The following is a 13,365-nucleotide window of genomic DNA, read 5'->3' on the forward strand; positions in this document are numbered from 1 at the left end:
TCAAGTAATCCACGAAATTGAGCGACACATGTGGTCGAGCTTCAATCGACTCATGATCCTAACTATTAAAATTACTACAATCTCCACAAGACCCCTTCCGATACTAAATTTTTGTTTCGTGTTTAAGTGTAATAATTTAACAAAAGTTAGTCAATCCTTTAAAGTGAATTACTTCTAAAGTCCATGTTTATTCACTTAATATTTGACTGATTCGAATAATAAGAATCAAGCTAATACAACATTTTTGTTAATAACATCGAACTATGAAGACTAATTCCTGGTAATCAGATGGTTAATTTATATGTAACAACAAATGAATTTAGAGAGCCGGAATTCATTCCACGAATAACTACTTTTTAACAAAAAATCTTGATGATATATAACACCTTCAAAACTATCTAACCTACCTTTTCACTTTAGTCTTTTTGAAAGTAATTTTATTTTTGAAAACTACCTGAAATACAGATTACAGGTGAAATGGTTGATTAATTAATTTAAGCATATGTTTTCTATTTAATAGTTGAATTCATGAGTCAATTGAAGTTAGACCACTACGGAAACATGGAAGCAATAGAAGGTCGTTTCGTCCTATTATTAAGTTACTAAGAACTCCACAAAACCCAATTCTGATAATATTTTTTGTTCACACAGTGGAGCTCGCTTATAATTGAGTATAAAAGTAATGAGTAAAAATCACATGTATTTTTAATGGTTAACAAGTTTACTTGATATTTAATGTACTCAAAATCACATGATTGCCATGAAACATATTTGTCTGTGTGTGTGTGTGTGGAGATCAGTGAGCATATATGAAATAAGTTATTTAGAAAATGCAATCGATTATAACCCCCCCCCCCATGTTATTTACATTTTTTCTTAATAATCCGAACTCTTTATTTAAGTGACTTTTATTGTATAAATCCTTTTATAATATACTTATTTGCCCATATTGTCCAGGAGCAGACCATTGAAAAGAATTTTATAGTATAAAAGTTCTTAATCTATTTTTGTTAAAAAATTTTTTTGAGATTGCCCAATAAGTGGGAAAGAAATGAAAGGAAACTACCTCTTATCCATATTTATTAGGCACGTACATAAATCTATGTGTGAATGTACGTGTGAAATGTGTGTATGTATGTGTGTGAAATGTGTACTTACTTAGGTATGAGTTTGTATGTGTGTTTACGTTTTTCCTTTAAGCTATTTTGAGTTCCATGCAAAGTATACTAGTTAGAGAATAAATGTTCATTACATAACCAAATCGTGCAACACTAAAGTTGTAAAATTTACTTCAGACAATAGCGTTTCTGCAGTTACTACTTTGAAATTTCTCATTCCTAACCATACTATTATTATTGTGTTCAAACTTCAACACAATAATGGATGACTGCAATTCAGATATAATTGAACAAGCTCGTCAATTGTTTATGCATTGTGATACAGATGATTGTGGCTATTTAACACGTCAAGCATTAGATCGTCTTAGTGATCGTTTACCATTGACGATTTCACAACTGGATTTTGTATTCAATTTATTAGATAAAGATAAAAATGGGCAATTGACTTTGGATGAATTCATTCAAGGTTTCGGTAAGTGATTATTTTGTAATATAGTAAATTCTTATCTTGTAATAATTCCAATAATTAATGATGATGATTAGCTAAACTTTGTTGTTAACTGAATTGTTGTTAACTGTCTGATAGCCAAGCTAATGGATTTAAGAATCCGTTGTACTATAACAGTTGTTGAATTGATAAAGACACTTTTTTAGAAGCTTTGATCGGTATAATTATTTTGCTTGTTGTAATCACGAGGTGAATTCGGCTTTCTCAACAGACCGCACAATTAAAAATACTGATATTTAGTTGTTCTGGTTCCAAATAATCACTTGTAAAATCAAATCACTTTAGCAGTGAATTGCTAGTTATTAGCACCATCTACTACTCGGTAATGATTATGCCAAACGTGTGATTACTACAGAAAGTGAAAAGATATTAGAAAAATCTTTAACCGATGTTCGTTTTAGTCACATTTCACCAGCCATCATAATTTAATTATAAATAAACAAAGGTAAGACTTACATTTCCTTAAATAGAGAAAAAATACTCATAGTTGGGCCATCATCACGCAAATTAGGGATTGATTATATTTCATTCCTTGCGTATTTGATGAATTTCCAGTCTGAACGTCTTTGAAAATGAGTTATTCATTCTTGCAAAAAAAGGCCCGACCAAGATTTCTCGACAGAAATATGAAACTAAAACCTTCATGAGAACCTATCATCTATGTACCCGAAAAATACTTACATCAATGTTCACTTCAAAGGTGACACAAGTATGTTGTTTTGCGGATCAACGTTCACAACAAGGCCCAGCGTTTGTTCACTAGAGGGGTTATAGACGTGGACTTTCAAATAGCCTGTTTAAAGGGAGAAATAGCTGTCAAGAGCTTTCTAGTTATCAAAAGCACTCAAACTGAGATTATAGGGTGATAAGTACCATTGACAAATTAAACTGATCTACGTATAACATCCGTAACACAGAAGCTCACTTTCATTAATTGGGTTATCTCGTATTCACATTCAGATAAATATTTCTAGAAAATCTGATAGACATACGTGATTCTTCAGTCTAGTCTCGATTTTGGCAGTTTAGTCAACAAAACATGGGTCTTTTAGGAGTGCGATATGAATATTTTAAATGAGACTATGACTTATATTCGCATGACATATATCTATGACATGTAAAAATAGGAATAATTAGATCGCCACCCTGTCCATCACTTTTCTTTTCACTATCTTGCCGATGATAATAATAACAGTATTCATAATAGATTATCTTTTTTATCTCTTTATTAAAAAGTAGGATTGCTTCTTTCTTTGAAATAGTTCTTTCTAGCTAAAATGACCTAGAGCCTATAACAAATAAGTAACTAATGTTAAACAAATAATAATAACCATGACCTTAAGTGTATTTTACTACTTGGCGTAAGATACAATCTACCGACATAATAAACAAAGTGTTGGACGAGCACTGAACTCAGAAAATTATTATTGAATCAATGTCACTTTATCATCAAAAACTATAAGATTGATCGGTATATATTGGGAGTAATATGAATTATCTGAAGAATAAAAGTGTATTGTTGATAGAGCTAGGGATACATAGAAAATAATCCGAAATATAATAATACTTAGTTATTCCGTCGAAAGTACTGAATATTATATTCTGTCCTTTAACTGTTATGTTGTGTTTAACTTAGGTATGGCGAGTATGATTGGCAAAAGTATGTTAAGCTGTAATATAATAAGGTCGACACTTTTGGTCTTTTATAGAATGGTTCGTTTCAGATATAACGAAATGAATAGTTTCAAATATCCATAATATTGTTAACAGTAATTGTTATAAATAAACATTATCTCGCAGTGATATGAAATCAATAGTGTCATGTTTGGAGGGATTTTGTGATACTATGTACTGGATGTTACAAAGATTAACAACAATGTATTACTGGATAGTAGGGTTAAATGTGAAGATTTAGGTAACTTTTAAGAATTTGATAGAATCATACGTTATGATTCAAAAGATTCCCTACACAATGATGTCACAATAAATTCTTTTGGTGGATTCAAATAAAACTTAAATTCATATTCGAGCATTTTTCATAACAGACGTTAGAATTAATTAACCTACACTGAAATCTACAAAACCATTTGAAATATACGATTTTATCTAATCTCAATAAATTTAATCAAAGGAATTCATGAAATATATGATGCATATATGAAAGAACTTTTAGTCACAGAAGATTTATTACCGGTTTTGAATTTATCCGCTGTAGAGTATATAAAACAAACAATCTCGTTATCAGATGTTTCACAGGATTGTAAATTGTAATTTTAATACAGTCAATAAATGAATTGTAGTTTATTATTCGAATGCATAAAAGACATGTTTAAATTATTATCGTCTTATTTCACAAAATAATGTGGAACGTCCTAATAATAAATTCTATCAATAAAAAGACCCATTAATTTTGGTGGAGTTTTGTTCTCTGAGCTGGATGGTTTGGTCATGGAGCTTTCATCGTTCTTCTGAACGACATCATCAGCACAAACTTCAGACTTCTATCTGAAGTTTGTGCTGATGATGTCGTTCAGAAGAACGATGAAAGCTCCATGACCAAACCATCCAGCTCAGAGAACAAAACTCCAGCAAAATCATCCACCTGAGCTACAAATCTTCTCCACCATCTCAGACCCATTAATGGTGTAAAACTCATTTAGTAACATTCGAATTAGAGTATAGTGAACAAAAATTGTCAATGTCTAATAATAAGAATAACACTAACAATGAATGGATGAAATTGATTAAAGTGACGGTCGTGCAATATCATGAATTGGTTGAAGTTAGACTTTAATGCTTTTGGATGCCAGCTAACTGGTCTAGAGGTTAAGCGTTCACGCGTGAGATCGAGGGTCATGGATTGAAATTCTACGTGCTAGATCGTCGATGCGCACCGCTGACAAGTTCCATACTGGGGCGGAACGGCCTTCTTGTGCTTTCAGGTTTTGAGTGGTAGTCTGACAGTGATCCATTCATGATCTCAATCTAAACTCAACAATCTCCACAACTGTATACCGATAAAACAGTTTCAAGTGCTGATATTTTTTTGATTAGATAAAAAAACTTTTATCTAAACTAAATTGATAGTGTTACCCTGGTAACTAGTTATTTTCCGTTCTTTTGAAATCCTAGACTTGTACATACACGGCGCATATTTATTACCTCTTATTTCTTATTATCTTTATCATCGATTATTTTAGCTATTTACTGTATTTGTATAAATAACATTTCATAGGACAATAAAAATTCTTAACAAATATTAACGCTTCCTATCTAATACCAGAATAGTCATCTTTAGAGCATAAAGTTGTTCTATATGATCTATTTTCAATATCTGAATTATCTTGAAATACTTTTAACGTGTTGTTTCTATGGCAAGATATATTATTAATCATTAAATCTAAAAACAGTAAACAAAATAATGATTTCCGAGGGATCAGTTTTCGAGCAGTTGAGTTGTTGTATAATCAAGTAATAATTCAATTCAGATCCATTCATTTTATATCTCATTCATTCGTAAGAATATTTCTGATAATTAAAATAACCCATAGTGTCATTGAATAAGAAAAAGAGAATTTAGCGAAGAAAATTTTCTTTTCGACGAAATCATTTACTTAAGCTGTACATTCGTATATATAGTTATATGGAAAAGGTATGTCTGTAGAAGGATAGAAAGGAATGTATCGCAAAAAATGGATTCGACAATAAATAACAAATGAGGTTAATGTACTAATCAAGGGGTAAGGAAGAACAAAATTTATGGGTCAGATAATAGTCCAATTGACAGATATGAAGGAAAACGACAAAACAACAAAGGTAATAATATCACAGGTTGAAATCATGGGTCGATTGAAGCTAGACCACCATGGAAAACCTGGAAGCACTGGACGGCCGTTTCGTCCTAGTATAGGACTCCTCAGCAGCGCGCATCCACGACCTCGCCCCCTGCGAGATTCGAACCCAGGGCCTACTAGTTTTGCGCGCGAGCATTTAACCATTAGACCACTAAGCCGGCATCCAACGGTGTTAATGTCTAACTTCAACCAATCCACGAAGTTGCGCCACCGTACACCATTGTCTTCAGTGAGTTACTATCTCACAACAGACCTGGTTGAAATCCACTGGTAACGGCTTCTCACTAGAACTCCAGGAGTTTTTCCTGAAGTCAGTCACTAGTGAGCAGTTGATTATTATCAGAATGGGTTTTGTGGAGAGTTTTAGAAATTTCACAGGTTGAAATCATGAGTCGATTGAAGCTAGACCAAGGTAATAATAATAAACTGAATGATAATCAAGAAAACTTGTAAAAGGTAATAATAATAAATGATTAGAGTTTAAAGTGCAAAATAGTAATTTAAAAATATCGATAATAATAAAAGTGCAGAAAAAAAACAAAAAAAACCTAGAAACATACCCATTAAGCGAATAAGGGCCAGGGAAGGATGAGAGGTCGGACAAATCGTTTTTGCACGCAAAGTTCAAGCTTTAGTTTGTGGATTGCCAATGCCTCTGCGGTGCATAAAATATTGATTCGAACCTCCTTCGATCCAGTTCTCTTGACTTTGTAAACTATCTTCAACGAAGAGTCTTTTGAATAGATTTTCATTCATTTTTATCTTTATTTATTGAATATGATATTAACAGATAATTCCCATTTAAACATTAAAATTAAAACACGAAGTTCAGCGAAGGGATCTCTTTTCAACGAATTTATTATCAAGCTGTACAATCATATATATATGAAATTTTATATTCTCATTGTTTTATTCGTACATACTCATCATATCACCTTATTTATTTTTTACACCTCTATGATCATCTTATTATATTCATCAAATCTATTGTTATTTTTATTATTCATATTACGTAATCTAGTATTATAACCTTTTTATTAACTGTATTCACATTTCCTCACGGAATTAGTACTTTTACAAAAACAAAATTTTCATATATATACGATTGTACAGCTTGATAATAAATTCGTTGAAAATAGATCCCTTCGCTGAACTTCGTGTTTTAATATGATATTAGTAAAAATGATTGAAATTTTTTTCTTGAAATGATTTCTGAACTACATTTTTATTTCAATGGTTGAGATCATGAGTCAATTGAAGCTAGACCACTATGGAAAACCGAAATGCACTAGACGGCCGTTTCGTTTTATTCTGTGACTCCTCACCAGTACATATACACGATCACACCTCGTGAGATTCACACCCACAACATATCGGTCTCACCAGCGAACGCTCAAACTCCAGACCACTCAGTCGGCATCCAACACTGTTAATGTCTAACTTCAACTAATCCACGAAATTGAGAGACACATCCACCATTGTCATCAGTGAGTTACTACCTCACAACAGAACTGGTTGAACTCGACTGGTCATTGCTTCTCACTAGAACTCCAGGAAATACATTTTGAAGCCAGTCACTAATGAGCATATGTTGATTAATATCAGAAGTGGGTTTTGTGGATATTGTAATAATTTCAATGGTTGAGATCATTAGTCAATTGAAGCCAGACCACCGTGGAAAACTCATGATCTCAACTATTGAAATTTCTACAATATCCACAAAACTCCTTTTGATAAAATTTTATTATTAATGAAATAAATTTAATACAATTTCTTTTGGTATTATTTCATTCCAGTGAAATAATATTTATAAATACAAAAAATGTAACACAATTTCATTAGAATATTTATAAACATAAAAATTATTTAACCACCTAGTCACTGATAACCTAAATAGCTTAACTGTTAAATCTAATACTTATCAAGTAAACCAGTTTTGTACATACGCATATGAAGCATTAAGGGGTTTCTTTTATTGTAATATTGATAAAAATGTTGACCTTTTGGACTTTTTCGATGGTCTCTTTAATCTTTTAGTAAGTTATTCTTCTTTGCGTCCTTTTTTTCACTAATTAATGTAATTATCATAATAAGCTAGAATCGTAGGTATTCTTTTCTTTTCTTGATTACGAATTAAAAAGTGCAAATATGCTTAACTTTCTTCTTATTTAGTTTACATAATTTTCGTATATATTAAATTGAAGCACCATAAACATCTAGATTGTATATTTTGTATTTCAGTAGAAATTTTTGTATTTTCTGAAAGTATGTATAGTCTTTACCAGATAGATATTGTATATTTAATTGAAAAATCCTTAATATATGGTCTAAACTTTGATTAAAATGGAACTTTTGATGATTACACCTTGAATGATGTTAAATTAATAATAGTCTCAAAATGCTTCATACTTTATTTTATACTCTTATTTGTCTATCATAGTTTATTAAACCAGTTTTTTAAACAATAATAATTTCCATGTATCTAAATAAATGGTTGCTCTGGTTGTCAGAAAGGGCATCGGCCTCGTGACTTCCGAAGGAACTCGGCTTTCATCATGAGACGTAATAACTCTTCTAAATGAAGACCTTCTGACTACCAGGGCAGAGTTTAAAAGGTTTGAATATTTTTTCTGGTTAGCGTTTTTTTAGCGAGTTAGTTTTCTACGGGATGGGGTCGCTAACCCCATTCCCAACCCTCCTCCTTTATCCGGATTTAGGACCGGCAGTAACCCCCGGAGGGACTCCATGCGGAGTTAAACAATATTAAACTTGAATAAAAATCAGAATTTTATTAAGTTAAAAATGAATTTCCTTTTTATTTCAATTAGAATGAATTATGTTATTAGTCTAAGAGTATAACCCATGTAAGATGATATAAACTTTACAATTCTATCTCGTTAAATACCATGAGTGTTTAGTTATAAAAATCTGTTTAAAAACTTTTTAATGCTTTTAAGCTATCGATGATATTTTAGGCATTAGTAATTTGTCATAAAAACTTCGCTTAAAATTCTTTCGTACAAATTATATTGATGTTCACTGAATTCGTTGTGAATACATCACCCAAAGTAAGGAAACGTGTCATTTTGCGCTTACAATAGTAAATACGTGTCATTGATGCTCTGTGAGTTGAAGTGAGATACTATACCTAATTCACTTTATTTAGGGTTATTTCCTGTTACTATGTAATAAAACAGCTTTCTTAATAAGTTTATGAACTTAAATTTGTTCGTTACAGATTTTCTGTACTGAATGTTCAGATCTCAAGTTAAGGTAAAACAAATATGTTGAATCTCTTTGATTATCAAAGATTTATCAGCTTGTATAAATTGATACTCACTAAAATCTTCAAATATTCAGTGCTTATAGACTGATTTATACTGATATTAACGAAACAACTAGATGATGTTCACAAATATTTATTCATATGCTAAGGATGAATGTTATAAAGGGTTTCTTTAGCTGAGTCAAATATAGATTCAAAACTTTGAAAGATCATTCAATAGCCAATTATTTTAAGAGTGAACTTCTTGCCCTCACATGGAATTTTTATAAAAAAGTATTTGTTATTGGTGTTAATTCTACTTAGTAAACTATATTATATTGAACTGGAAAATATGCATAACATTTAAAGTATAGAATTCTGAAAATGGACATTAATTGATCATTATTTTAACCCTTCTTCAATTAATAGGATTTTGAAATGAAATTTATTTACATATTATGCAAAGTTTTTACAGAATTAACGATTTTAATAAATTAAGAGGTTGTTTAATGAAAGAAATCCTAGTTCTAATTGAAGTAATTTTATTTATATACATCGTTTATAAAAATTTTTTGGCTGATTAGGTGTTGCCAAATTCAAATTCATTAAGATGTTCAAGTACACATACCTTGAAATATATTTACCTTGATTTAAACAAACCGGTTTTTATACTATTCAACAGGATGACAGTAATTCAATTTCCCATTCAAATTTGACAATCCAGTATGAATTAAATGAAATTGAAGTTATTCGTTTCTTTTCATGTAAAAACATTTTGAATTTTCACTTTCTATTAGTCTTATCATCATTTGTTTATTATTACTTGATTATAGGTCATTTCCTAGTTGACAAAGCAGCAAACAATTTATTATTGGATGAAGAAATTGACGAACAATACAATCAAATTATATCATCATTAGATCCAGAAAATGTATTAAAAAGGTAAAAAAAGAATTTGTTAAAGCTACTAGAATAAATACATTTTACTTTACATATCTATACATTTGCAAATATATACTTGTGTAATAGTTAACAATACAAATCAAAAAGTGTGCTACTATGCATCGAATGCAGATGTCATTTCGAAAGACATAACATATATAGTTCCTTTGCCCTAGTACTGAACTTTTCATCACTATGCATTCACAACTATACACATACTATGTAACATGGACGATAGCCTCATATCACTGAATTGGAATTTAGTGGACTGTAGTTTGAAATTAAATTAATTTCTAATATGATATGATCTTTAGTCAACATCATCGAAGTATAACAGTTATGACACCTCGAAAAATTTTTACAATATACATTTTAAAACTTGTAACCAGTTGATTATTATCGAAGATATCATTTATGTTGAGAGTGATTTCCATCGTGAAGTGATATCAATCCAAGAACTATCGAAAATTTCAGTAGTAAGTAAGAGTTTTCTCTAACGCTTTTTTATCTGAATACAAATCATGACGAATACCACTTGTGTCGATACGATTGTTGAAAACATATCTGAATGTTTCTTCAAGATACATCACAGCACACCGGGGCGAGACTATAATTTATTGATGAACCAGTCAGATTTACGATAACAGATCTTCAGTTTTGACGCAAATTTAATTTGGCTAAATAAAGTTTTGGCATTAAAGATGATGTTAGTTCGTGGTGAGAACCCTAGATCTAACTCTTAACCCTAACTGCCAACTGTAAATATTAATCCTAATTCCTCACATTAGTTCATAAGCCTGAATTGGCGGTAGTATGTACGGTGACATTCTCATGATCTTTTTAACGTTGCTCAAAGGTCATCCATAAATTATAGTTGCACCGGATACAAAAATATCATTCATATACCTTTTAGTATCTTATCGATACAAATATTCGGTGTAGAATTACATAATGATAAAACTATATGAATAAAAACTATCTGTTTGAGAAATGAAGAATCATGGATTTCTCATGCAAAATATACTGATTATTTTTAAACAACAATGATCATAACCAACAAACATTTACTAATGACTAGTAAAACTAATTCTAGATAGGGATGTCATTCGAACTAAATCAATTTTATCACTTTATATCATATATGAAATAAATACACAGTGAAATACAAAACTATCAAGTGTAATTATTCATTTAATTAAAATGTAAACTGTTACCTACATACTTTTTGTTCCAATTAAACTAAAGGAATCATTATCAAGTTGACTTTTTATAATAAAATTTAATTGAACAGATTGTTTTACTCACCTTTATCTACTTTTTCTTATTTTATGTTCAATTTTATTGTTTTTTTCGGAATTAGCTATGAACAAGTAAAACATATATGGAAATACATGAAATTGGCTAATTCACATTTATTACCAGAATTTGAAGATATGTTAAGAGCTATAATGAAAGAGGTTAATGGTGCTAGAGTAGAATATGAAAATATGGAACGTATGATACAAAAGTAAGTTCTATTTCTAATCATTTGTTCATCATTTAGTAAATGGAATTTACCCCTCCCATTAAGACAATAAATAAGATAGATTTATTCAACCGAAAAGAGAACACTTCACTCAACTGATTTATTTTGTCTGAAAGGCTAATTCCTTTTTAGTGTGTAAGAAATTTAAAGTAGAACGTTTTTTTATTTAGACAGAATCGTCTTAACTGTAAAATTCAATCTGATTGATTTATAGTTGAAAACTTCGGTTTAAAATCGTATCATTACCCAAGCCTCGATCATCAAAATGATAAAGTACCTGATAAAAAATTAAATTCATTAATATATTGACAGCCGTTTAATGAGATGAATAAAGCTCTGGGTTACGGGTGAAGTATTTAAATGTCGATAGCAACTAATAAAGAGGTATATAGGTTCTGAGAAAAAACAAATAATAAATGTATCTAATTTATTGCAGATTGCTTATAATCATGTTAGTTAAAATCTACAGTCGCTGATTTTTAATTACTTTGAGAAAAATTTAATTATGAAGTGAACAATAAAAAAATCCAATAAATTCTTTATATAATCACACAGCTCTATACATTGAATACAGCGAAAAATATTCATCACTTTTGCTCTCTATTTTATTGAGATTAATCATCTACTAATAGTATCCACAAGGTATGTCACGAAATTCCCTTTTTAGTCAATGAGTTTTATTCTGTACAACTGTATAATCAAATGTATCTGCTTTAATCGTTTAAAGATCCCCGTCATATTAAAAGACTAGTATTTGAACGAAGAATATTCTTTTCGATAGATTCTCTTCAGGTTCTACAATTATATATCCAAATTAATAATCCGAAAAATGGCCAGGGTAAGGGCAAAGTACATTGTTTAAAGCATGTGAATTTAGAATTGTGATAAACAAAATACAATAAAATGTTAATATGACTCATAGAATTTTAACTTGAATCTGCGTATACGTTAAGTGAAATTTTAAGATCCATGATCAGAATAAATATGGGTCAAATAGGGTGAGAGAGAAATAATAGTGCAGTTACAATTCGATCAAATAAGTAAGACGTAATACAGAGGGATGAATGAGAAGTGAATGAATCATGTATAGGGGAGATTAATGATGTTTAACCAATAATACGAATAATAATAATAATACGAAGATTTAAGATAACAGGGACAATTACAATTGACTACGAAAGGTCATAGTCAAATTAGGTTATTCAGTAGTTAAGATTACAATTGATTGATTGGCCTTGATGTTGGCTAGAGGAGGAGGAGGAGTGGTTGAATATATTTCTTCTGTACGCATAGCTCCGGTTTCTTCATCCGGATGGCTACTGCTTCAGCCGTTTGAAGGACTATAACTCTGACCAGTTTGGACAAAAAATTACTGACCTTATAAATAATTGAAAAAGATTGGTTTATACTGGCACTATGACGATGTGCTGAGAATTGTACCAAAATATAATATTGAATAAAGCCATTAATAATAATAATAATAATGACCGGTTTGTACTAAATGGGCCAATATTGAGCTGTTCACTTTCTTCATCAAACCTTTATTTAGCCACGCTGGAAGGTGTTCACGAGCACGAAAATGTAAATTCCCAGAACTTCGACCAATATAACTCGCTCCACAGGAGCAGTTAAACTGATAAATACAAAATGAGGTGGTCATTCTAGGTAATTCATCTTTTAGCTTCGGTGTAACCATTGGGCGCGTAGAAAATACTAATCACAGTTCTCCGGCGTTAAAAGACTTTTGTATTGTTCTACGTAATCTCTGAGTTAGTATTTCACTAGCCGCATCCCCTCTGAATTGTAGACGCATGAACAGGGATTTCTTCTTCACTGTTTGTATTTCACCTATTTTCGCCTTCGTGACCATTTATTTAATTATAAAATTTCTAGGGTAGCCGTTCTCCCTGAGAGTATTATGCAAGGTGTTAAGCTCTTGTTCAACTATATCAGCAGAACACATAGTGCGTATACGGCAACTAAGGGTTTTGATCAAGTTTCGTTTGTACTGTATAGGTACAAAGCTCAGAAAATTCGTATACTGCCCAGTCCATGTACTTTTCCTGTTTAAGTTCCTTTTTAACGATCCATCCGCTCTTTTAGTCAAGAGAACGTCCAAAAATGCTATTCGGCCATCACTCTCCTCTTCAGAT

General features: G+C 30.9%; 1 protein-coding gene across 2 annotated transcripts in view; it reads left to right on the forward strand.

Annotated features, from left to right (window-relative positions):
- Nucleotides 1–1,091: 1,091 nt before the first annotated feature.
- The window catches only part of EFCAB4B_1 (EF-hand calcium-binding domain-containing protein 4B), a gene marked incomplete at its 5' end in the record, with an annotated part of 45,050 nt that continues 32,776 nt past the window's right edge, over nt 1,092–13,365 (forward strand). The window contains 4 exons of one of the 2 annotated variants that reach the window (XM_012942172.2): nt 1,380–1,590; nt 3,758–3,886; nt 9,579–9,687; nt 11,048–11,194. In XM_012942172.2, the coding sequence (XP_012797626.1) occupies nt 1,380–1,590; nt 3,758–3,886; nt 9,579–9,687; nt 11,048–11,194 (596 nt within the window). Of the gene's footprint in view, nt 1,591–3,757; nt 3,887–9,578; nt 9,688–11,047; nt 11,195–13,365 lie in introns of both variants that reach the window. The other variant, XM_051215924.1, reaches the window with a different exon arrangement.

The sequence above is a fragment of the Schistosoma haematobium genome, chromosome 4 (assembly GCF_000699445.3).
Source record: "Schistosoma haematobium chromosome 4, whole genome shotgun sequence".
Taxonomy (NCBI): Eukaryota; Metazoa; Platyhelminthes; class Trematoda; order Strigeidida; family Schistosomatidae; genus Schistosoma; species Schistosoma haematobium.